Source organism: Ictidomys tridecemlineatus, chromosome 8, assembly GCF_052094955.1.
Source record: "Ictidomys tridecemlineatus isolate mIctTri1 chromosome 8, mIctTri1.hap1, whole genome shotgun sequence".
Taxonomy (NCBI): domain Eukaryota; kingdom Metazoa; phylum Chordata; class Mammalia; order Rodentia; family Sciuridae; genus Ictidomys; species Ictidomys tridecemlineatus.
Genome location: NC_135484.1, coordinates 149282504 through 149309872, shown reverse-complemented (window position 1 = coordinate 149309872; position 27369 = coordinate 149282504). Strand labels below are relative to the sequence as shown.

At 40.2% G+C, this 27369-nt stretch overlaps 1 protein-coding gene across 3 annotated transcripts in view; it reads right to left on the bottom strand.

The window, feature by feature from the left end:
* Kdm1b (lysine demethylase 1B) overlaps positions 1 to 27122 on the bottom strand; it is a 46158-nt gene extending 19036 nt beyond the window's left edge. Inside the window, exons 1-9 of one of the 3 annotated variants that reach the window (XM_078020583.1) lie at positions 26989 to 27122; positions 23635 to 23731; positions 22747 to 22874; positions 21404 to 21493; positions 19979 to 20090; positions 16500 to 16616; positions 7778 to 7816; positions 4592 to 4802; positions 2471 to 2655 (exon numbers count right to left, since the gene is read on the bottom strand). In XM_078020583.1, coding sequence (XP_077876709.1) covers positions 2471 to 2655; positions 4592 to 4802; positions 7778 to 7816; positions 16500 to 16616; positions 19979 to 20090; positions 21404 to 21493; positions 22747 to 22874; positions 23635 to 23718 — 966 coding nt within the window. In that variant the 5' untranslated portion in view covers positions 23719 to 23731; positions 26989 to 27122. Of the gene's footprint in view, positions 1 to 2470; positions 2656 to 4591; positions 4803 to 7777; positions 7817 to 16499; positions 16617 to 19978; positions 20091 to 21403; positions 21494 to 22746; positions 22875 to 23634; positions 23732 to 26826; positions 26940 to 26988 lie in introns of those variants that run through there. The other 2 variants (XM_078020584.1, XM_078020585.1) reach the window with 2 other exon arrangements.
* Between the last annotated feature and the right edge of the window lie 247 nt (positions 27123 to 27369).

The window sequence follows — 27369 nt, the reverse complement described above, 5'->3', positions numbered from 1 at the left end:
AATACTTGTGAACCTTAAAAATAACTATGCTAAGTGAAAGCCAGTCACAAAAGGCCACATATTACATGATTCCATTTATAAGCAACATCCAGAACAGGCAAATCCACAAAAACAGAAAGTAAATTAGCAATTACTGAGGGCTGGTGGGGGACAGGAAAGAGTGACCAGGTATGGGGCTTCTTCTTGGGATACTGAGAAAGTTCTGGAACTCGACGGTGGTGATGAACTGTACATTCCACAATGACTAAAATGGTAAACATGGTAAATTATGTTTATTTTATCATAATGAAGAAAAGCCTCTAGGGATAATTTGCATCCACCATTTATCAGCAAGACAGGAAGGACAGAAGGGGTGTGCTGGAGGGAATAAGAGGAGGAAGGGAGAGAGGACTCAGCAGTTTATACTTGAGCATCCGCGTTTCTTCTCACTGAGAAGGACTGCTACGAGGGAATGTGGTGGCATAACACATTACCCTTCTGACTCAAGAGGACCTTACAGAAACCTGGGCTGCTGCTGGTACCAGCAGCAAAAGCTGGCTCATGAGTGATGTCATGAACTTATAAGGAAAACAAAACTAGCTTTCCTTGGTCCACTTCCTGAGCCCAGGACAGGAAGCTGAGGACAGGATCCTCTACTTGTCACCAACATCTGGCTCCACTATCAATCAGCCTGGGAGATGACGATGTGGCTGGAAGACTCAAACAACATGCAGCACGCTGCTGGGGCTGCTCAAGAGAGACATTTGTGCTCATAAAGTTTAGAAAAAGCACTGCAAAGTCTTCAATTCTTTTAAATTTGTTTTAACCAAATTATTTCCTATATAAATAATAAATAATCTTATTAGAACCTAAACTACAGAACCAGATACAGCGACACACAGCTGTAATCCCAGTGGTTCAGGAGGTGGAGACAGGAGGATCTAGAGTTCAAAGCCAGCCTCAGCAACTTAGCAAAGGCCTAAGCAACCTAACAAGACCCTGTCTCTAAATAAAATATAAAAATGGCTCAAATGTAGCTCAGTGGTTAAATGCCCCTGGGTTCAATCCCCAGTATCCCTTCCTAATAAAAACCCATAAACTACATACAAATACCAAGGACTTTATTAAATTCTTCCCCTCTACCAAATTTTCGGGTTTTTTGTTACCAGGGATAGAACCCAGGGGCACTTAACTACTAAGTTACATCCCTAGCCCTTTTTATTTTTTGAGAAATGTCTCGGTAAGTTGTTTAGGGCTTTGCCAAGTTGCTGAGACTGGCCCTGAACTTGTGATCTTCCTGCCCCAGCCTCTGGGGCCACTGGGATTACAGACGTGCACCCCGTGCCCAGCCCCATCAAATTTCAAAATCAAAGAAATGTAACAAACAATAAATCCAAGGTTGTTTCTGAAATGTATATTACTTATTTACAGAAAATTCTGACCACAACTTTGTATAATTTAGTGAATGTCTACCTTGCCCAGCATACTCACCTGGGTGTAATTCATATAAACTGTATTAATCCAGAATTTAACTGGGTCAACTCATTTCACACTGGATTCTAATCCAGTGAAAGATCAGAGTGAAGTCAGAATATTTTCTTTAATCAAGACCCCTGTGGCAGTCTCCCACAACATTCTGTATTTAACAGTGACTCAAATAAGTGCTGAAGAAATAATAAATCAGAAAAATACTAGGGCCAAGAGAGTTTGTCTTTGTTAAAAACAAAAACAAAACTACTGGCATTCTTACTCCCCCCACCCCCAGTTTATGTTCACGCCTTTCAAGGTGGTGCTGTGTGGTGCTCCCAACGTTTATTCAGTTCCATCAGAGCGAAAATCACCATCTTGGTTGGTTGAAAACACTGAGGTAAGGAGACCTGCTCTCTTATAATCCAATCTTTGATTTGTTTTTATCTCCCTCCTGGCAGTGCTGCCGGAACTCTTTGGACCAAGTCTTGCACCTCATTCCCATTCCTAGACTGAGCACTCTAATGTACATATGGTCTAAGTGGTGGTTCTATTCCCTTTTGGAAATGTCCAGAAACATATAGGCTGAGCATCTCTAATTCAAGAATCTGAAATGCTTCAAAATCTGAGTGTCAATACAGTGCTCAAAGAATTTTGGAGCATTCCTAACTTTTGGATCAGAGAGTTTGACCGATAAAGTTTCAAGTAAATATCCTAATATCTGAAAAGAACCCAAACTGGAAACATATCTGGTCCCAAGCATTTGGATAAGGGATCCTCAGTGTGTATCTGGCTGTCATGACTGGGAAGTGTTGCTGACAGAGTGGGCAGAGGCCAGGGCTGTTGTTCAGAATCCTGCAGCACATAGGATGGCCCCCCTGGCACCCAAATGGTAGCATGCCCAAGATGCCACAGTGCTGAGGCTGAGAAGCCCTGGTCTGAGGCTTCCATCCCCACAGAGGGCAGCACTCTCCTGCAAGGAGGTCCTCTGTCCCCTTGCTGCTAGCTGGCCACGCTTACTTACTTTGCAATTCGTATACCACAAGGCAAGGATGAGGTTTCTCAAAGCCAGGTACATTGTGGGGTCCCGGGAGTACTCTGGAAACTCATAAAGCTCGTCCAGCTCCATCACATCAGGCCTCACACAGAGGGCTTTGCCACATTCATTGGGCTGGTAGAAAGGCTGGAAGTACCGGTTCATGCCTGGAACTGACAGGTGACACAAACAGGCAACTCCTGCAGGCTGTCACTTCCAAATCCAGAAGAATTAAAGAGCAAAAACAAACTCAAAAGCACAACCTGGGAGAGCCCCACAGTCTATCCCGCACAACTTCTGCTTCTTGCACCCAATGGATAAAATGTCCATGAACTAAACAGTTTCCCACTCTTACTTCACAAGTTATTCACAACCCTAGTGTCTGTGGCATGAAAATTTTGATTTTTTAAAAAACACTGTTGTGCAACAGAGCTATGAGACTTTCTCATCTTGTAAGACTGAAGCTCTATACCCATAAAACAACTCCTCATAAAGATATATATATATATATATATATATATATATATATGTTGCAATAGACACAATATCTTAATTTTATTTATTTTTATGTGGTGCCGAGGATTGAACCCAGGGCCTTGCATGTGCTAGGCAAGCACTCTACCACTGAGCCACAGCCTCAGCCTTAAGATATGTTTTTTGGCACACAAAAAAAAAAAATAGAATAATCACTAATCCTTGTTGGTGTCCTAGTGGTGGGGTTACATTGAGGGACATGCTCTATTATTTTGCTTTGACAAATGAGGAATATTAATATAACAGATACTTCTTTTGTTACAAAGCTGGGGAAAATGCTAGAGGTGCTATTTTCTAATTTGCTTTTTAGAATTTAGAATATTATGAACACTTTTTCATGTCATTACACATGACTTCAATGGTTATATATTTTCCTATTACTTAGCCATTCCCCTATTCTGAGCATTTAAATTTCATTCAATTTTCCCTGTTGTACATAATTCCAAAACAAATTCCTTTCTGTATATATCTTTGGACTTACTCATACAATAGGTATTCAGAAAAAAGTCCTAGAAATGGCACTGCTGCGTTTAAGGGTACCTGTTTTAAGATTTTTGATGCACACTGCCAACATGTCCTTCACAAATGTACCCTCCAACAGGATTTGAGCACCTATTTCATGACACCTTCATTAACACTGGGAATTACCACTTTAGGTTTGATCTCCGTCATATTTTACTTTTAAGAGGGATCAGTGTTATTAGTTAAAAACTTACGGAAAAATAAAAATAAAAACTTATGGAAAAATAAAAACAATGTAAACATCTATTTGCACCATAAAATATGCAGTTTGTGTGCACAGACAGTAAAAGATGGAGAATCTTGAAGATTCTTTCTAGTCGGTAGTCAGTAACATGCCTACCCTGAGGCTCTACACCTTTCTGAGAGTGGATCACCCATGGCATCATTAGAGGAGAAAGATAGAAATGAGAAAAAGGTACTGCTCACAGAGTTCAGAGCTTTCTTCTGGTAGTTCAGAGTGCATGTCCTCCACACACTATCTAATGTTCAGATTAATGTGAAGGGTTCCCAAATTACTGAGGGAAAAGTTAACTGTACACTGTAAACTAATGGTGTGACAGGTCCACAGTACAGTCATCCCTCAACATCCTCAGGGAATTAGTTCCAAGCCCTACCCCACCCCAGGACACCTAAATCTATGCACACTTAAGTCCCTTCGCCAAGATGGTGTAATATTTACATATAATCCATATACACCCTCCTGTGTGCTCTAAATCACCTCTAGGTGACTTAACCTCCCCCGCAAAATGCAAATGCTATGTAAATAGGTGTTCTATATTGTTTAGGGAAAAAGGACAAGAATTAAAGGTCTATACATACTCAACACAATTTTTGTTCCCCCAAATGTTTTCTAACCATGGTTAGTTGGATTTGTGGATCCAGGACTGTGGATGTGGAAGGCTGACTATATAACCAGATGCATGAATAATTATGTGCCCTGTATCATGCCTCGTTATGTTTTCTAAGAATTCTTTTGCATTTTGCTCACCCCTACTTTTCTTCGGGGGCAGGGGTAAGGGTTGGAAAGGAGGGAGTAGCAGGACCAGCTCTTACCAAGCGCAGAGGGAGCCACCTTGGAGGCCTCCAGCTTCCCAGGGCTGGTATCCCCAGCAGTGGCAGCACGATTCGTGCTGGTACAGGAAGGGCTCATGCCAACGCAGTCAGGGTAGTAGGCAGACAGCAGGGGTGCTGCCACGCTGTCTTTCAGCAAAGGAGGTAGGATGAGCATGGAGTACCACCAGTGGTTGGAAACTTCTGACACTCTCTGAAATGTACCAGCAGGAGAAAGAGAACAGCAGAGAGAAACGGACATCCGGGTGGTGCCAAGGACAGAGGGCCATCTTCATTTCATTCATCCTTAGCCCTTTATTCTGCCCCCCCACCACCAGACTTAACAATTCTATACCAGAGTTCTGCACACACAAATTTAAAAACAGAAATGGATTATGATACACACAATGCTTCGTAAGGCAAAATATAGCCTTAATGTACAGTGACAGTCTCCCCCCTCCAAAGTCCCACCAACGCCAGGTAAATCTTTAGAGCGCCACCCACTTACTACCCTGCAAGCCTGGCTTTAAGTTTCAAAAGGGAAATTTATTTCTGCTCCATAGTTATCTATCATCCAGCTCCCTTTTACTTAAGATTTTGAAAGAGTTAAAATTGGACATAAAAAAAAATAATTCTCCAAATACTAGTCTATCATTACTGCTTTTAGCCAAAGACTACTTAAAAAAAACTTTTGGAAGGTAAACATACACTAGTACCATCAAATAAGATGCCAAACGTAAACCTGAACAAGAGGCTATCTGGAACATTTTTCACTGTCTATGAGCCCCAACATTCCCAACAGTATACTCCACTGCTTCAGTCACCTTCTATGCCCAGCCCCTGAAGCCACATGCACCTGCAACCTCTGTTCTCAGCACCTGCTTTAGGTTTACCTATCCTTGACAGGCCCACGCTGTACCAAAACCAGGGGCACTCCAGCTCCTTTCCCAGCACACCAGCCTGTCTCTAGCAGCCACCTTCCTGGACCGATCCCGAAGCAAGAGCAAATGGATTCAGCTCTTGGCACTCAGGCTGGACTATGCAGAGGGTGGAATGCAGTGCCTTGGAAAACATGAACCCAGGCTGCTCCAATTCTCTTCTGTTCCCTGGGTCATGCAGCTCAGTGGGCAAAATGAGTCAGGACCACTAGAGGCCTTGGCATCTTGCTCTAATCCCCCAGCTATTATTTCCCTAGAAACCCATCTGAAGACACACCAACCCGAACTCTGCTGGTGTAGGAGCAATGGGACTCGTACTTAGTACATGCTTCGGCTAGTCGCCAACCCTGGATCCCTATAATTTTGTAAACAAACCAACAAACATCCCTCCTTCACTTTAATACACATACCACTGAAGAACCCGTACTTGATAATATAGTCAATCTATTAGCATATTCAATCATCAAATACCCACTGTGCTAGGTTAGTGTTCCCCAAAATTTTATGTCCACCCGGAACCTTACAACATGACCTTATTTGGAAACAGGGTCTTTATAGATGTACTTAGTTATGATGAGTTCATACTGGCATAGTGGGAGCCCCAAATTCACCATGACTAGAGTCCTTAGTGGAAGCCAGAAACAGAGAAGAGCGAGCCGGGGAAAGGGGTGGTAATGATGCAAGCAGGGATGAGAGTAGTGTGCCACATGCCAAGGAATGCTAACAAATTCTGGCAACCTCCAAGAGGACCCTCCCCCTTGAGCCTGCAAAGGGAGCACGGCTTGGCCGACGCCCAGATTGGGACTTCTAGCTCCAGAACTGTGGAAGAACACGCTCAACTGTCTAAGCCTTCCAGCGAATCCTAGTAACTTGCTACAGAAGCTCCAGGTACCTAAGATACTTACTGAAAACTTAGAAACTGCTGAGACCCTAGAATCCCAGGAACATTAAAAATGTAAGGCAGGGGCTGGGGATGTGGCTCAAGCGGTAACGCGCTCGCCTGGCATGCGTGCGGCCCGGGTTCGATCCTCAGCACCACATACCAACAAAGATGTTGTGTCCGCCGAGAACTAAAAAATAAATATTAAAAATTCTCTCTCTCTCTCTCTCTCTCTCTCTCTCTCTCTCTCACTCTCTCTTTAAAAAAAAAAAAAATGTAAGGCAGATGGACCATCACTACCAACCTCGACCTGACTCTCTCAACTGAACACAAAAACCAGCAGATCAATTTCCAAGAACTCTTCCATTTTTTTTTTTACATACTTATTTCTCATAAACAGCTTCTATCTTAAGAGTTCAGGTTTTTCTGGTTGCAAAATAGTCTCAATGTTATGGGAAACATGGATAAACAATTATATAATATTTAAAGTTATTTTTCCTTTCTTTCTATATAATCTCATACTGTCTATACCTCAAATCCAGAAATCATATGGTCCACTGCCATACTAAGGGAATATATGAGGGTCCAGCCTATTAAAAATATGTATGTATATATGTGTATGTCTACATACACACACACATACACCCCACTCCTCAAGTAACAGAATGGATTTAAAGTAGATTAGCTAGATGTCAGTTTCTCCCTTTGCTAAAAATTCCATTTTGGTCCCTGTATTTCAGATACCTGGAACAACCTCAAATTAATCCTGAATTACTAAAAATCAGAATGACTCAGAATTCTCAGAATTTGAGAACTCAGAAGCCCAGAATTTTGAAACATCATTTTAAACTGGATCTGGTTGCACGGATCTTGCCAACTCAGGGAGCTAAGCTTCAAGAAGACACCCGAAATGTGGCCAGTCCTTGCCAGCTAGACATACTACTCCCCTTTCCACATCTAGTCATGGACAGGACAAAGCTGTCACACTGAGGTCAAAATGCATGGGACACTCCTGCTGCTGAATCCAGGCCAAGAAAATCAAATTATGGCCCTCCTGTTCTTTTCTGGGAAGGATTCAAGTGGAGAAAGGGTCATAAAGTCATCCCTGAAACACAAGTTCAGTAATTCTGAGCCCTATGGCAAGGCAAGGGAGACTTTACTTCCTTTTAATATAAAGCAGTATACATTTTTAAGTTGGGAGTAGGTCACATATAACACCACTGATGACATTTTCATAACAAGTTACCAAGCTACATCAGAAAGGCTTTGATCAGCAAGCAAAAGAAGTCGAGAAACTCATGAAACGTTGCCGTCATTTACTTATCATCAAAAGCACATTAACTCTGATCCAGGATACTCAGAAATACTCACTAGATCTTCAGGGAGGGAACAATGATCTGAGGTCTCAGGCTGCAAAAGAAACCCAAGTTTTAATTAAGTTTACTTATAAAACATAGTCTTAATTGTCTATTTATCTTCAATACCTCTTTTTCACCGATTAACCGAACAAAAAAGTTTGCTAAGACCCTGCATGAGCGAGGGTATCAGAAGACAGTGTGTTCATGAGGATGTCCTAGTAAAAACATGCAGGAATACCACTGTGGAGAGCAATTTGACAAAATATGAAGATTTTAAATGCATAGTAACTTGACTTCATAACTGAGGATACCACCAGCAATTCATTAGAGCGTAAAAAGGATACACCCAGAAATTCTAACCTATATATATTTTCTAGAGAGAATCTTGTAACATGTGCACTAACAGATAGATTAAAAAATATACAAAGGAGTGCTGGGGATATAGGTCAGTTAGGGGAGTGCTTCCCTGGCGTGCACACGTTCCTGGGTTCAATCCCCAGCACCTCCAAAAAAAAAAGTACAAAGGAGCATGATTTGATAGCAAAAATGATAAAGACAACCCAAAATTTCTCAATAGTGGAATGGACAAATAGACCATATTATATTTAAACAATGACAAGCTACACAATAATGGGCGTGAACTACAACCACAGGCTACTACACGTCTTTGAGATGTATTCATGTTGTACACACAACATAATGTTGAGGAGAACGAGCCGCACCCATCAGACCATATGATTCCACTTATATAAAGCTCAAACAAGGAAAAAAATCTACAATATTGCAAATTAGAATAATAAGTAGACAGGGAAGAAAGGTTGGAGGCCGTGACAGACAGGGAGTACCAGATGGATTCTGAGGGGCTATTCAATTTCTATACTAAGAGCCAGATAAATGTGCACTTTATGAGAATTCATTGAGCTATGCATCCTGAAGTTACCTACCTAAAGACTAACATATCACATGGCCTGGCAAGCCTAGTCTTTGGGATATATTCCAAAGAAACTTGCACGTGTGTGTTCAAATACACCTAGCAAGACCAGGCAAGAATGCGCCACAAAGCACTGCATGTACCAGCCAAAAATTAGAAACAACCCTCATATCCACCAACAGGAACACAGAAATGCTGGGACAGACTCACATAAGGTAATACTGTCCAGGAGAGAAAACGAGTACACCAGAGTTTAGGTATCAATATAGATGCACATCAGAAACCTCAATGTCAAGTGGAAAGAGCAAGTTGCAGCAGAACACGAGCAAGATGAGATAAAAATATGCAAAACCCTGTTACTGAAATGTTCTGCAACAGGTTAGTTAATAAAACAAAAAGCAATGAGATTCAAAAGAGCATTTGCCCTTACAGAGAAGGGAAAAGGAGATGCACTGAAGGAGCACCCAGGACGTGGGAAGCCACTGCTCTACTTCGTAAACTGGGCGGGGACCGTTTAATGCTTTACATACAATTATAAATCCTCTTCTGCACTTTTAAATTATATCATATTGAAACTGAACATACACTCTGATACCAAAATTTCATTTAAAATAACTGATGCTACAAAAATACTCAAAAATGGCATCAATAGAAAGGTATCTGCTACAGTACTGTCAAAAACAATACATCTACAAATAACCTAACTGCCCCTTAAGTCCCGAATTAAGCATGGTACATTTGTTCTGTGGACTAAACATCAGAGCCACCTAAGAAAGTTCTTTATGTACCGAGATAGAAGCCTCCTGAAAAAAGAAATGACAAAAACACGTGGAATTTGCTGCCTTTCTTCTTACTGCTGTTCCACAAATAAACCCTCAACTTGGTCCTTGATAGTGTTACCAGGCTAAACACCAAGATGACTTGGTAAACATTGTTTAAATAAATATTTCCATGGTTCAGGTTATGGATGGCAATCAAGTAGACAGGAACAATAGGATGGCAGGTATCAAAGGAGAGTGACTGAGGAGGTAAGGGACCCTAAGGAGATGAAAAAGGCTTCCATTGTAGGGCAAGGTTAAGAGTAAAAGCAAGCAAGTTTTCCAAAACATAAGGGATCCAACACCTCTGAGACCTGTTAAGATACATCCAACCAGGTAACAAACCATAGTGCAGAACTTGGAAGGGAAGGCACTACAGTAGAAGAAACCATAGGGAGCGGGGGATCCACAGAACTACAGCAGTGAGAGAAAAAGGCAGAGGGCACGTGGTTATGGGGGAGAATGATATTTAAAAAACTTGAAAGAAAGGGGAAAAGGAGGTCGACTGAAGTGTGATATGATCTGAATTACTTTTACTAATTTCAGAGCATGGTGTTGATTAGTATCTTCTAATAGAACTATGAATTTTTTTTTAACGTTAGAGTGATTTTAACTCAATAGTCACATAATGTATTTTTCAATTTTTAGGGAGTTTTTAGAAACCACTATTTCTTTGGGTGGGGAAATAATTACTCCATGCTCAGCAATTTCTTATTTCAGCCTGGCTTCTTTTTCTTATTTCAAATGCATGTTACAAAAACCATGTTGGTAGGCTGGGGATGTGGCTCAGTGGTCAAGCACCTCTGGGTTAAATCCCCAGTACTCCCCACTCCCCGTCAAAAAAAAAAAAAGAAAGAAAGAAAAATCCTGTTGGCACTATTCCTTAATAGGAAGTTGTCCGTCAATCACTCCTCCTTCATTCATACAGGAACACTCAAAACTCTCAAAAAGTCATGGCTATTTCATGATGACTAACAGTATGCATTTTCTTGGCTAGCATCTCTGTTCTTTTCTATATTTCTTTTGAAGTTTTCAATGATGGACACATATCGTTTGTCTACAAAAAAAGTCATTCCAAAGAAAACCCTATAGTTCTCAAAAACTAAGTTTGTTAGAGAAGCTGAAAATGACAACTGCCACCCAAGGGGGGAAAAATACTGACGCACCCAAACACTGTAAACAATTAGCAGAGATGAATTTGAAGTCGTACATTCAATTATGAGAGAGCAATAGAGGAGCAATTATGGATGGCTCCAAATTATTCTTTAGTCAAAGCATAGAAAGAAATGTAAAAATCACACCTCGTATTTAATAACCTACTATTAAATGATTCATCCAAAATGTGTTTAAATGAACTGTTCAACCTTAAAACACTACCTACATAAATCATGTGAAAATGGTTCAAACACCAGACTCTAATGAAGCAGTCTTCTATTGTTGACTGCTGGTCGGCTGCAGTCCCCTCTCAATGTTACAATGAAATGCCTGCCTCTTGTTCACTTGAGAAGTCACCTGGGGCATGGTGCTGGTTAATTCAGTGCAACCAAGGCACTGTTCCCCTGGGTCAGACAAGCTTCCCCTGCCCCACAATCTCACACTGCATTCCTCAGCCCCCTCCCACTTTTTTCTCTTCTACTCTAAAGCAGAGGTTGAGGATCTTGAAGATGAAAGACAGTATATTCTAAATGTTCTCTCCATAAAAAAATCAATATATAAGGTAAAATATAAATTAATTAGCTTGATTTAGCCATTCCACAATGCATATGCATTTCAAAATAACATCTTACAACAAACATATATTTTTCATTTGTCAATTAAAATTAAATGACTTTTTGAAAAGAATAATTAAGGGCTAAATTAAAAGATTTTAGAACAAGTCATCGATTCTAGGAACCTGGTACTAGGCCCAGATCTGATCTTTCCATTCCTCACTCCCAAATTACCAACAAGAACAGAAGAGAGAATACCACAGAGGCCACCGACATTAACAGAAGAAGAGTGAACAATATAAACAACTTCAACAAATTTGACAGCGTAAATGAAAAGCACATGGGCCCTGAAGCATCTCCAAACCACCTCCAAGTCACAAACCACCCGAATCATAACACATCAGTTAAAGAAATCGAATTAAAGCATACTGGCCCAAACTCCTGGACTAGAAGAGTCAACCAAACACTAAAAAAAGGACTAATACCGACTTTATGCACCCTGTTTAACAAAATACAAAGCATGGCATATTCTCCATTTGCTTCTTGGGGAACTAGCATAGCTCTGACAGCAGAACCTGACAAGGATGCTGTAAGAGTTGTGACAGCATCACTATGAACACAGATGCCAGAATCCTGAACACAGATGCCAGAATCCTTAACAAAACATAATAAAACCCAGCAATATATTAAAAGCATAGTACACTAGAAAAAAAGGGAGAAATTTTTCCAGAAATATAAGATTGTTTCAACATTTCAAAATCAGTGTGATTCACCCCATTAGCAGATTAAAGAACAAAAAACCCACATGTTCACCGTAATAGATGAAGAAAATATATTTGGCAAAAGTCAACCAAAATTTCGAATAAAATTTCTTAGCAAAGCAGGAGAAGAAAGGACCTTCTTCCTCACCCTGACAAAGGGGCATCTACAAGAAGCTATATCAATAAGCAGAGTACTCCAGTCAGATTGAGGCCAGGAGTAAGACAAGGAGGCTTGGCTTTCACCACCTCTGTATGGTATGTCAATAGTGGTCCTGCCCAAATCAATAAGGCAAGAAAAAGAGAAAAAGAATATCAGGGGCTGGGGATGTGGCTCAAGCGGTAGCGTGCTCGCCTGGCATGCGTGCGGCCCGGGTTCGATCCTCAGCACCACATAGAAACAAAGATGTTGTGTCCGCCAAAAACTAAAAAAAAAAAAAATAGAATAAATATTTTAAAAAAAGAATATCAGTTGATATGATTAGTTTGTAGGCAACCTAAAGGAATCTACAAAAGGATTTATAAAAGTTAATAAGGAAAGCCAAAAAAGTCTCTGGGTATAAAGTCAGCACATATAAGTCAACTATATTCCTATACAAATGCTACAAACAACTTGAAAATTAAAAGACAAAATTCTCCTTACAATTACAGGGGAAAAAAAAATCAAGAAACAAATTTGACAAAAAAATCCTCAGTGAAAACTAGAAAACACTGCTGGGAGAAATTAAGGAATCCTGGGAAATGATTTCTGTAAAGACTAGACAGTAAATATTTTAGCCTCGGGGCTGGAGATGTGGCTCAAGCGGTAGCGCGCTCGCCTGGCATGCGTGCAGCCCGGGTTCGATCCTCAGCACCACATACCAACAAAGATGTTGTGTCCACCGAATACTAAAAAATAAAAAATATTAAAAAAAAAAAAAGAAAAAAAATATTTTAGGCTCTGTGGATCATGCAGTCTCCATCGTGACTCCTGTCATGGAGCATGAAAGCAGCCGTCGACACTACATAATTAAAGTGCATGCTGTGCACCAATAAAACTTTCTTTATAGCTAAAAGATTAGTAGAGGAGAGGGAAGGGAAGGGAACAGAGGGAGGGAGATAGGTAGGAAAAGGACATCCTGGGGTCTGAATTAGAGCAAATCATATTCCATGCTTTTAGAACTATGTCAAAATGAATCCTAATGTTATATATAACTAAAACAAACCACCACCACCAACAACAAAAAAACATTATTTATAAAAACAGGCAAAGGGCCAGATTTGACTCATGAGCCATTACTTGCAGTAACTGGGTTAGAAAACTGAAAAATGTCCATTATCCTCCAAAAGATACACAGAGTCAACACATTCCAATCAAAATCCTGGAGAGTAGATACGGACAAGCTTATGGAAAACATACATGGAAACATAACGGTCCTAGAATACGTAATCTTAAAAAAGAAAAGGTTAGAAGAACTTACCACTAACTAATTTTAAGACTTAAAAAAGATACAATAATCAAGACAAGACCATTTTGGTCAAGGATAAACAATGGGAACTATGGAATGTGGTACACACTGCATGTACAGTCAACTGATTTTTTTAAAAAATGATATCAAGTTAGCTCAATGAAAAAAAGAATAATCTTTTCAACAAATAGTACTGAAAAACTAAGTACCTATATGGAAAAAATTGAATTTTGTCCTATTCCTCATATCAAAAGCCTTTAACTTGATAAAAGATATTGTATCCATGTTCAACTAAAAATTTAAAAATTAGGAAAAAAAAAGATGCTCAGCATCACCAGTTAACAGGGGAATGCAAACCAACGCCTCCCTGAGATGCCAAAACATACCCACTATACCAACAAAACCAAAAAGAAAACACCACCAAATGTTGGAAAATGGCACAAGAATCATGGAAAACCATTTGGCAGTTTCTTAACATTAAACAACTTCTACATGACTCAGCAGTGTCACTCTTGTGTATTTGCCTGTAAGAAATGAAAAGGCCCACAGAACACTTGCACAGAATGCTCACTGCAGCTTTTCTCACACAGCCAAAACACAGGGACAATGGTTAAACAAACTGCAGGGCATACCTACAATGCAATTTTACTTGACAATTAAAAGAAACTACTGATCACGACAGTGATGAGGTGATTCTCAAATCCTACTTAGTGAAAAAAAGCAAACACTACACTACACAATATATATGGCTGATTTCATTTTTTTTTGGTGGTACTGGGGATTGAACTCAGGGCCTTGTGCACGTGAGGCAAGCACTGTACCAACTGAGCTATATCCCCAGCCCTCATTTTTTTTTTTCATATATTTTTACATGGTGCTGATGATTGAACCCAGTGCCTCACAACACGTAGAACGCACATTATACCAACGATGGCTAATTCCTAACAGCCACACATCTGTCCCTCCTCTCATGGTTCCACTGAGACACAGCCCCAGCCCCTGATTTCATTTTTTACAAAGTTCAAGAACAAGGAAAATTAAGCTATGATGATAGACACCAGAAATTCCTCTGGGGGAGAGGAGAAATAACCAGAATTTTTTAGAGTGATGGAAATATTGTATATCTTTATTGGCATAATGAATTCATTCTGTAGACATCTTCTGAAACTCAATGAAATTCACTTAGGAGCTATTCCTGTAACTATAGTATATAATCACAGCTCAAAAACAAAAATAAGATGCAACTTTATATCAATTAAAAATACCACCAGTTGATGCAAATAAGATTTTGATATAATAATGACTCTGAGTTGGGGTCTTTGGATCTTTAAAATGCAATTTGCATATTCATATCAATAGTCTTAAATAATGTGCCCCTCATAAATACATTCAAATGCATTTCTAAAAAGCTGGAGGGGGGCTGAAAATGTGACTCAGTCTTAGAGTGCTTGCCAAGCACATACCAACCTAGACTTCAATTCCCAGCATTACCAAAAAAACAGTAGGATAAATGAATCATTAACAGCTTAACTAACAGCTTACTCATCAAAACAGGAAAGAGATAAGAAAAACTTTCATCTTTTAGTTGTATACTATATATGTACATATGTATTTTCAATTAACTTTATCCTAAGAGTAAATTCTTTTTTTAAAATATTTTTTAGTTGTAGTTGGGCACAATACCTTCATTTATTTTTATGTGGTGCTGAGGATAAAACCCAGCACCTTAGCACATGCTAGGCGTGTGTTCTGCTGCTGAGCCCCAGCCCCAAGAGTAAATTCTTACGTAAAACTTATTTATGAAAAAATAAAAACTCTAACTCCTAAATGTTCATACTCTTTCTCATTTTGTCACTTGCAAAAATCTTCCAATGTTTTTTGGTGGTGTGGAGGACTAAATCAGGGCTTTAATCATATTAGGCAAGGCCTCTACCACTGACCTACGGCTCTAGACATCAAATTGATATTTTGAAATAATTATGTGTTGCTTTAACAATATTTTAATGTCAATCCAAGGTTTTTAAAACTTGACTATAAACTTTATAAAACTTTCCATTCATTCTTTAAAAGAAGAATATTTAAGTGTTTTGCTGGAAATAATTGCATATTTTTGTGAATATACTACAAACTACTGTGTTATATTATTTAAAAGGTCAATTTTAAATAATATGCAAATCATTTCTGAATTTTTTGAAAAAGATAGTATTTTCAATCTGGAATTTGATTCCTAAAATTGTTTTGTTTTAAGTACAGGAACTGAACCCAGAGGGACTTTACTACTGAGCTACATCCCCAGCTCTATTTTGAGACGGGACCCGAGTTACTGAGGTGCCTGGAGCTTGTGATCCTTCTGCCTCAGCCTCCTGAGTCACTGGGGTTACAGGGGTGAACCACTATGACAGAATGACTTTTAATATTATTTAACTTATTTAAAGCATTAGTGACATTTGTATGGATTAATTCCTTTAACACGTTAAAGAATTACATTTTTAAACCTTAATTGCCAAATTTCAAAGAAGGCACATTATACCAATGATGGCTAATTCCTAACAGCCACACATCTGTCCCTCCTTACTGGTGAGATTCTGCTTTCGTTTGGTGTTGCAACATGCTCAGTTGTAAAAATATTTTCTTCCTTTGTCTTCAGTGCAATCCAGAGTAGCTGCATGATTCTGTTCCAGCCAATAAGATACAAACAGATATCTACCCTGTTTCACAATAACAGGATAGAGTCAGCTGTCACACCTCTCGCACCCTTTGCCTTTTCTCTGGTAGAATTTAGACACAGTGGCTGGCGGTACAGCAACCACCTGATGAACTTGAGGATGGAGGACAAACTAAGGATAGACTAGACGCACTGGAAAGAAGACGACCAACTCTGGACAGCCTATTTCCAAACCACTTTTAACAAGAGAAAAGTGAAATTCTTAATTAGTACACCACCTGCAGCTGGGGTTGTCACATGCATTCACATAACCCAGATAAAACGAAAAATACATACCCTTACTATTTACTGACAACTAAATTAATGTTATCCATTACTTCAAAAGGAATACCAACAGAAATCATACCTTAACAGCAATATTTGGTTTCATACCACACCGATACGTCTTTGCTACCTGTGGAGTGAGCTGGATTTCCTTGGTAAGCTGCCGCCACTTACCACACTCTGGTTTGGTACACTGAACCTAGGGAAAGAAGAGAGGTCAAGATCAATAGGTGGGCTAATCTTGAGCTACTTTTCCACCCTCCACCACTTATCCTGTGTCACCATTCCCCACATAATCCAATTCTATCCCATTAGGCTAATTTCTGATTCAGTACTAGCTCAGGCAACAACAAAGAGCACAGAGGAGCTAAGAACTGTTGTCAGAAAGATTTTCCAGCTCAGACTAAGGAAATAATCAGAGATGAATTTTGTTATCACTGGTCAAAAAAGTCAGTACACTCAATGCAAATAATGTGATATCCTGGGCTGGATCCCAGAACAGTAAAAGGACTCGATGAAAAAACAGATGAAATCTAAACAACATCTGTAATGTCATTATTTACACTTGCCAATGTTAATTTCTCAGTCTGACAAATAATCATGGTACATAAGATGATTACATTAAGCAAACTGAAAGATATATGAGAACTCTCTATGCTATCTCTGCAACCTTCTGTACATGTTAAGTTATTCCAAAATAAGTTATTTTTAAAAAGTGTGGAGAGGGCTGGGTTGTGGCTCAGTGGTAGAGTGCTCACCTAGCACGTTCGAGGCCCTGGGTTCAATCCTCAGCACCACATAAAAATAAAGGTATTGTGTCCAACTACAACTAAAATAAATATTTTTTTAAAAAAGTGTGGAGATATCCACATGCAGAAGAATGAAGTCAGATTCAACTTCACACATAAAAATTAACTCAAAATGGATTAAACAACTAAATGTAATTGCTAATTCAATAAAATACTTAGAAGAAAACAGGGTATTATGTATACACACACAGAATGGAATCCTAATTGGAAGGGGTTTTACTCCATGTATGTATGTCAAAATATAGTCTAGGGTCATGTTTATCAAAAAACAACAAAAAGTACAAGCCAAAAAGAAAAAAAAAAACACAGGGATTAATCTTTATGATCTCAAATTTGGCAGTGAATTCTTAGGTGTGATACCAAAACCACAAACAAGAAAAAAGTAGACAAACTAAACTTTATAAACCTGAAAACTTTCATGCAAAGGACACTAGCAAAGTGAAAAGACAACATACAGGAAAAAAAATATCTGCAAATCCAAGATCTGATAAGGGCTTAGTTTATATAATGTATAAAGAATTCCTACAACTCAAAAATAAAAAGACAAACAACTCAACTTAAAAACAGGTAAACCATTTGAATAGACAACTTCTCCAAAGAAGATGTGCAAATGGCCATTAGTTACAGAAACAAAAATCAAAACCACAGCGAGGGGCTGGGCTGTGGCTCCTGGTAGAGCGCTTGCCTAGCATGTATGAGATACTGGGTTCAATTCTCAGCACTGCATTTAAATAAATAAAATAAAGTTCCACTGACAAACTACTGTTATAGGTGATTTAAAAAAAAAAAACCCACAATGAGATACCACTTCACACCCACTTAGATTGCCAGTAGATAAAAAATAAAACAAAATGAAAGTTGGGGAGGGCATTGAGAATCTGAGCCCACACACACAGAAATGAAAAATGGTGGAGCAGCTATGGAAAAGAGTGTGAAGGTTCCTCAAAAAAATCAAATACAGAATTACCATATGGCCCTCCAATTCTATTCCTTAGGAATAGTCCTAAAGTAACTATAAACAGATATTCAAACAAATATTTATAAAAGAGTGTTTATAGCCACACTATTCACAATAGCTAAAGGTTTAAAATAACCTAAGTGTCCATCAAAAGATGAAAGGATAATTAGGCTATCATGCAGTAGGATTCCATTTATAGGAAACACCCTAGCTGGATAAATCCATAAAGATGGAAAGCAGATTAGCAGTTTCCAGGGACTGAAAAGTGGGAGAACTAGAGGGTGACTGCCTAATGTACAAGGTTTCCTTTGTGGGTGATGAAAGCAAGTTGGAATAATACAGAGGTGGCAGTTGCACAACACTGTTAATATGCTAAATGCCACTGAATTGTATGCCTTAAATAGTCAATGTTAGGTCTCAGGGTTTGGCTTAGGGGAAGAGCATGTATTTAGCATGATGAGATCAAGACTGAATCCCCAGGATGGGGTTGTAGCTCAGTGGTAGAGCGCTTGCCTAGCATGTGTAAGACCCTGTTTGGGTTGGATCCCCAGCGTCACATAAAACTAAATAAACAAAATAAAGGTGTTGTTCCATCTACAACTAAAAATATTTTTTAAAAAATTGAATCCCCCACCACCCCCTCCAAAAAAAAAAACTCATTAGACAACATTAAAATAGTTAATTTTGTTGTTTGACTTTCTACTTCAATAAAAAGTATAAGTGTGTACAAGGCAGCTCAGAATTACTTGTATTAAAAAAAAAAGCAGGGGGCTGGGGATGTGGCTCAAGCGGTAGCGCACTCGCCTAGCATGCGTGCGGCCCGGGTTCGATCCTCAGCAGCACCATATACCAACAAAGATGTTGTGTCCGCCGAGAACTAAGAAAAAATAAATGTTAAAATTCTCTCTCTCTCTCTCTCTCTCTCTCTCTCTCTCTCTGTCCCCCCCTCTCTCTCACTCTCTCTTTAAAAAAATAAAAAAGCAAATCATTTATTAAGTGGTGATTTATGATATATATAATCACTAAAATTTTCAAAGAACAGCTAAATGGAAAAAGAATCATAAAAAGTAAGATTTTAAAAAACCAGTTAGAGCCAGGTGCAGTGGTGCACACCTATAATCCCAGCAACTCGGGAGGCTGAGGCTCTAGGCATCTTAGTGAGATCCTGTCTCAAAACAAACGAAAGTGGGGGTGGGAAGGGGGCTGGAATGTGGCTTAGTGGTTAAGCAACCATGAGTTCATTCCCTCGTACCAAAAATTTAAAACGAGTTGTAAAAAAAAAAATCCAAATTTTTTTAACCTAATTAAGATTTGTACATAAAGCACAAGATTATGTTTAAACAAACTCAAAAATATGAATAAAATAAAGACTAGAAGGATATATACCAAACTTAGCAATAGCTATCACCAGCAGGTGTGAGGTGTTAGTTTCTTCCCATATTATATTATCTTTCTATAAAAAATAAAAAATTTTATTTGCCATAATAATCAGAAAGAACTGAGAGTCATGGTGGTGTGCACCTGTAATCCCAATCACTTTTGAGGCTGAGGCAGGAGGATCACCAAGTTCTCTATAATCAGCCTGAGCAATTACTAAGTCCCTAAACAACTTAGCGAGACCCCATCTCAAAATAAAAATTAAAAAGGGCTGGGGATTGGCTCAGTGGTTAAGCTCCCCAGTACCCACCCCCCAAAATAAATCAGAACAACAGAAGTAATAAAAGAAAGATTTTTTAAAAGTCAGGTTTTTCATCCACTCCTCTTCCTTTTAGCTCAATAAATGCATTTTCTTACCCAGTAGGGGAGCTGCTGGTCTGCCATGAATGCTTTGGGGCTAGGTTCAGTTTTGCCATTGCTGGTCCATATTTTTTTCCAGGAGGTATACTTATCATATCCATCTTTATGGCTGCAAACAATAAATATACCAAGCTACATGTCAAAACACAAGTCAGTTCAGTAAATCTTACATGAAGGACTAACCCAGTCTTTCACACAGAGGGAAGTTACTATGGCATCCATACAGCATGTGGTCAGGAGGGGTGTTCTCTATTCCAAGTTTGTACGATGACGATAGCATAACAAATTCTGTGGACGTATGTAACCAAAAAGAACCAATTAAAAAAAAAAGTTAATCTAATAAGGGAAAAGCATTCTCTAAAGGAGAAATTAGGATATTTTAAAATATGAGAACTGGGGGTACAGCTCAGTGGTTGAGCACTTACATGGCCAAGACCCCGAGTTCTATACCCAGAACCACCAAAAAAAAAAAAGAATATTTTCAAATGTATACAGTAAATCTTAGAGTGGCCACTTAAAAATTATATCACTAGATTAAGTAACATAATCAAAAAATGTGCAATTAAATCAGAGAAGGCAAAAAGAGAGAACCAAGATAAACAACCAGCAATTAATGTATTTCAATCCAACTATGTCAATAATTTCTTAAAATGTGAATAATACATACACATAAATTAAAGGCAGTTGAAAATTAAATCATTTATTTATTTTGGTGCTGGAGTCTTGTACGTAAATAATCTTGGATCAAAGAGAAATACTCAAGGGAAATTTAAAAATACTTTGAACTAAATGAATGAAAATTATTGAGATTTGTGGAAGAAAATCATTTGGAGGGAAATTTATGGCATTAAATGCATTTCTTAGAAGAGAGATCTAAAATTAATAACCTTAAAGCTTCCAACTTAGGAAACTAGATAAAGAAAAAATGAAACCTAAATCAACTAGAATAATAAAAATGAGAGCACAAAAAAATTGAAAATAAAAACAAAGAATCAGTTCTTTGAGTAAAACTCCTATGCCACCAACCACATTAACAGAGGAGAAAAGGGGGAAAAAAAAAAAAACCACAATAAAATTAGTAAAAAGGAATGGCTGGCTGTCCAGTGCACTCTGCCCGTCAGCATCCCTCTCCCCTACTTCTGCACCCCACCCTCTGCTTATTATGACAGAATAGCAGAGCGGCTCTGAGAGCTTTCAGAATGTGCAGATCCGTGGCAGATATTTTTTGAGCCCTGAGTGTGTGCACATATAAAAAACATACAAACTGGCACATCAAAGTCCTGGTCAAGTAAAAGTGGTCACAAGTGTGACCAAAACAGTCCAACAATTCAGTGAGCCCAGGGAGTAAGCCTTAACCCTGATCCCCTCCCTTGCCCTTGCCACCGTCTCACCCACCATGGACAGTTCAATTAGCAAACAAACCTTCTGTAATAATGGTCAAAGCATTCATTACAGAAATGCTCCCCACAGGAAAGGTGATACCATCGGGATGTGTAGCCATTTTTGGCACATCTGAAAACAGCAAAAACATGTAACTTTGGTAAAAAATAAACATTTCTTTTCCCTTTAAAAAAAAAAAAAATTCAACAAGGGTATCCTATTGACATTATTTCCACATAAGACTCCTAATGGCCATAAGCCAACAACAGGGGAAATGGAATGCAGGAGTATATAAAGTGAACCAAGTCAAGTATTCCTTATCTGAAATGCTTCAGACCAGAAGTTGAAGAATTTCAGAATTTGATTTTAGAATCTTGGCATACATATAAAACATTTTGGGGATGGAACTCAAACTTAAATATATTTGTTTCATATGTACTTTATACACATATCTTGAAGGTAATTTCATACAAAATTTTAATAGCATTTGCATTTCGACTGAGGCCATCACATGAGGTCAGGTGTAGAATCATGTTGGCACTCAGAAAGTTTCCGATTTTAAAGCATTTTGGCTTTCAGATTAGAGATGCTCTATCTGCAGTACACAGCAGGGACACAAGGCCTTAGACCAGTGGTCCCATGCCTAGCTGGCAGCCGGGGCCAACCCGGAACACGGATGCTTATGCCATGACGCATCCATGCCACTGCACTTGATTTGCTAGTGCAGAGGACTCCAGGAGCCCATTTGGCCCAATCCTGAACAGGGACGGATCCGGCCAGCTGTAATCTGAATATCAAGCAGGCTATCTGGCCACGTAACTTGCCAAAGAGATGATAATACAGCAACAGAACCAGAACGAGGAATCCTGCCACTGAGAGCACATCCCCCACCACCTCTGCATGTTTCAAAATAAGCAGGATGTGTTTTCCAGATTTTATTGAATCTTAAGCCTTAACTAAAGATTTTCCTCTGGAAATGTCACGACTGCAGTTAACTATGTAGTTTCTGTGAGACTTTTATATAGATGTGTGAAGAGGTGGCATGTTACATAAGGGAGAAAAATCAGTGACCAGTGATCACTCGCTAGTCTCCTCTGGAAGGTCAAGGATCTTCCCCACTGTGTCGCCAGCCGCTATGATTGGTGGCATATGAGGGCACTGTACTTCGGAGGTGGCATGGGTGTGCTCTCTCCCATTAGTCCAGGAGTGCCAAGGAGCTCTGTGGAGATGTGGAGTGTAGAGAATGAGCAATGTCTCTCTCTCGTTAGGTGATTTTCAGGACCGGCATCTGTCTTTGGGAAAACTACCTTCTAGGAAGATGTCCTCACAAAGCACACTGCTCTCTTGGGCAGCAACTTAAGGCCAGATGCGCCTTCCAAACAGACCTTTCAGAGGCACTTGCAAAGCACACAGGACAGGTGGCCGTACAGCCCGCCTTTTCGCACTTTCTGTACTTCTTCTCTGACACACCATCCTCGTCCTCATCTGCCGTCTCTGTTGCCTTCTTCTTTGCCTGTGGGAGAGTCAGCTGAGGTGAGGATCACTGGGCTGACCAGGGTGATGGGGTGGAAGGTGTGTTACTACTGAAACCACATGCGTTATGAGTTCCAAGTGTGAAGGTCAACAACATCCTGGCAGTGGCCCAGAGGCTGACCCACAGGAACCACTGCCTCATGACTCACTGCACACACAGTTCACTGGCTGGCTAGAGATACAGAACCAGCACTTTAATAGTAGGCACCTAGGAACTCAAATTCACCTGAGCCTTTCTCAGGAAAAAGTGACACCACTCAGAATAAACACAAGTCATTCTCAAAATTAAGACTTTTTTTCTTAGAAGACTTAAACTCTTACAGCATTACAGACTTTTATTCTTAAAAAAAAAAAATCAGGAAAATTCTAGAGAGATAATTCTATCAATTTTTTCATGAAAAAGAAAAGCACTACCAAAAAAAAGCAATACCTGACTATAAGCAGAAGTCCAAATTCTTCTGAATGACATCCAAGCCGTGCATAATGGGGCCAGAGCCCCATCACGTAGTGCAATTCTCTGATGCCCAACTGCACGCCATGCCTTTATCCTTGCAGTTCCCCCAACCAGAGATGCAGTATTTCTACGTCCTCTCCCTTTATCATGCTGTACCACGACTACTGTGATTTTCTCCACAGTAGGACTAGAGGACTAGAGGTGTCTTTTCCCACCTTTAATTTTCCAGTCCCAACCATAATATTCCTGTATGCTCAAAAGAGGTTGAATGAACAAATGAACATACCTGCCTGCCAGAGCTCCTTAAAGGAAGGCTATCTGAACCATCATAAGCTGTTCTTTTCTTTGACCTTCCCCGGGGGGTTGCCATTATATTTAAAAATCTGCCAAAAAAAGAAATTAAGCCATTCAATATTAGCATCTGCTATTATTTTCAACTGTGTGGAGTAAAGTTATTATGTAGTTAGTATGTATGAAGGCATACTAGACTGCTTGGGTGTAAAGCCATCACTTCGGAATTACTTAACCTCCCCAAGTGTCCTCAGATAAAATGAGCATGGTAAAGGTGTACCACATCGGTGGCATGAAAATTAAACAAGATAATTTAGAGCACCAGTCACTGGCAGAAGTACTCAATAAATACTACCCATTAGTACTATGTACACTTTTAAAATGAGAAACATATCACATGAATGATCAATATTCAAATTACACTACTGTTTGTAACATTCAGTAGGGAAATATGCCTAGTTTTTGTTGTGTTCCCCTTTTTCCATCTCACTGTGTCTTCTTAGCAGTTCCTGAATTCTGATGCCTTAGTATACTTTAAAAACTTACTCATTCCTTCTTAGTAAACTCAATAGATGAGTATCAGGCACAATGTGTAGTCACTACTGAACACAGGAATCTGGATTACAGGGAAGCACTGGTATCTTCTACTAGATCAATTTTAAGCATTCTCAAACTATTATAACAACAACTTGATTAAACAAACAATAAGAACTAAAGACTACAAGATAAATAATGAATAGTAATATGAAAAACTGAAAGCTATTAGAATTTTTTCAATTAAGGATAGAAAAATACTTAGCATAAGTAGTTAATAATATATGGATTCTGTAATTGTCATTCATTCCCTTTTCTGATCCATTGTTTTTACTACGTGTGCACACATATATAAAATAATAAAATGAAAAATAAATAGGACATACCTATGGATAGGAATTTCAAAGTAGAAAAGTATTACCATAAAATACAAATCCCATATACACAAACGTAATCTTGGAGAAAAGCTTTGAAGATCTTATAATTCTACTGTTTCATATTTATGAATTATAATAACATCTTTAAGAGTACTTTTCATGGATTATTAACATCATGCGGAAAAACTCTGCCATCTACCCTTATTCTGAGAAGCCTTCCCATCAACAATTTTCCTTTGACTTAGTCTTCATTTTCTTAGAAACAATATAATTTTACCTATGAACCATACATATTCTGAAGTGCACTATACTTCTTTAAGCATTAAATAACCGCTTAGGGGCCTGAGGGTGTAGCTCAGTGGTAAAACGAATGTTTTTCATGCATGAGAAGCTGGGTTCAATCCCCAGCACCAAAATAAATAAGTTGACATTTAGTTCTATAACATCCTTGTACTGCTAGATAAAGTGCTGGTAATTTAATAATAGTACCTACCTAATCGTTGTTATACTCTAAGGCTTTCTGGGTCTCATTTGTGTTTTCAAAAAGTCTGACAAAACTCTCTATACATAAAAATATGAATATATAAATATGAATTCTTACACATAAATCTTAACATATTTATTTTAAAAATCTCACATTATTCATAAAAAACAAAAAAGAATGTGAAAATATATAGTATTATGCATAATACATATATTTTTTTTGTACAGGGACTGAACTTAGAGCCTCCTGAATCCTACCACTGAGCTACATCTCCAGCAGTACATATGGTATTGTAGCAAAATATCTGAAGGGGGGGGGGGGGGTTCAGGAACAAAAATCAACCAAGGTTCATGCAACATTTGACTCTGTCACCTAGGAATGTGTTTCCTAAAAGCATAGTTTCCAGAAACTTCAAATATTTTAATCAAATTGTCCACTGAAAATGTTCTTAATGCAATAAAAAAATAATATAATTCAAGAAGTAGTTAAATACGAAATGGAAACACTAACTACAAAGGCCATTATTAAATTTGATCAAAGGTTTTTAAAATAGTACATTTCACCTTTAATTATACAATTATGTACCTCCATTCTTTTTTTAGCACTTGACATAATCCCTATTTTCACTGTTGCTGGGTCTTAAAAGAGAAAAATAAGCGAAGTTGTAAGGACTATGTTTTTAAACACCGTCTTAGAAATACTAACCAAAGTGTCATTAAAATAAACTAGGATACTCAAAGTTTTCACATCTGGTTCTTAAATATAATGTTTCATGTTCAATACTTTATGAGCACGTTTCTTCCTAATTTGAAATGCACAGCTTTGGTTTGCTTTTAATGTGATAAAAGAAAAAAAGCAGGTGTTTTCTATAAACATACAAGTGGCTATATCAATACCCAGACTTCTACTTAAATAATTCCCAGGTGTTTCTGAACCACCTTATTCAGGAACTGTTTCTTAAAACATACTCACAGAATTCCCAAAAATGTGAATCAAGAGGATTCCAAATTTACAGTAGAGTCAGCATAATTTCTAAAATTAGAACAAACTAATACTAGAAACTTCTTCATAGGCCAAAGAAAGAATAATTTCCCTTTGGGCCACTTAAAATAAGGCAAGACCAATGCCTTACTACTCCTACACTAATCAAATTCTCAGGAACACGGACCCAGAACTAGATTCAACATTGAACGACTCCGTAACGCAACACTGAATGCCCACCGGCCGGACGTCTTTTGTTGACCACTTTCTCCGCCGGGGAGACAATTAATTATTGAAGGTCATTTTCTCCTGTGCGCGCCTCCTGAAGAAACCTCCCTCCCACTCGCCTTTCTTCCACTGAAATATTTTTAAAAACAAAAATAAAGCTGGCCGACCCGTGCGCCGCGAGCCTAGCGGGGAGCCGGTGGAGTCCCGCCAGCCGCGCCGAGCACCGGGCTCTCCGCGGCGGGGCCCCGGGCGCGAGCGCAGCCGCCGCGGCTCCTCCGGGCTCCGCCGGCGCCGCGCCGCGGCCCCGCTACACCTGCGCGGCCCGCGGCGAGCGAGGGCGCTCCCGCCACACCGGGTCCCGCGGCCGCCCCGGCGGGGAGCCCGTCCCCTCCCTCGTCAGAGAAGCCGCCCCGGGCTCACCTCTGCGCACGGAGGCGCGGCGAGCCGGGGAGGGGCACCGCCGGGGGAAGGAGACGCGGTCAGGCCCGGAGGCTCGCCGCCCCGCGCCCCGCCGCGAACCCGGTGGTCCCGACACCGCGGCCCGGAAATGCCCCCGCTCTGAGGAGACCCCCGCCCCACAAACCTTGCCCTCGGCGGCGGCGCATTCAGCTCCCGGGACGCCCCCTTGCCTCGCTCCCGGGCGGCAGGCGCCGCGCCGCGGAGGGGAGGGCTCGCGACCCGCCCCGCCGCCGACCCGAGCTGTCACCCCGCCGCCCCCGCGCCCGCCCCCTGCCGCGAGCCCCACCTCGCAGCGGCAGCCGCGGTGCGCGCTGCCCGGCTGCCGGCACCCCTCTGAGCCGCGCGCAGGACCCAGCACCCGCGCGGCCGCACAGCTTCCGCCCCTACCGCGGCGTGACCCGGGGTGGGAGGAGCCGGAGAAGCAGCGCGCGAGGCCCCGCCCTCGCCGCCGCCGCCGCGCGCCCCGCCCCCGCCATTTCCGCGGCTGCGCAAGCCCGGGCTCAGGAGCGGGCGGGGCGAAGTTCGGGGGAAGGAGGAGCGCCCTGAGGGGCGAGGAGTGGGCGGGGCGCCGGCAGGAGGGGCGCTCGGGGGCGGGGCGAGGGAAGACAGGGGCCCTTCAGGGGCGTGGCCTCTAGGGTGGAGCACTCCGGGACGGGGCGGTGCAGGA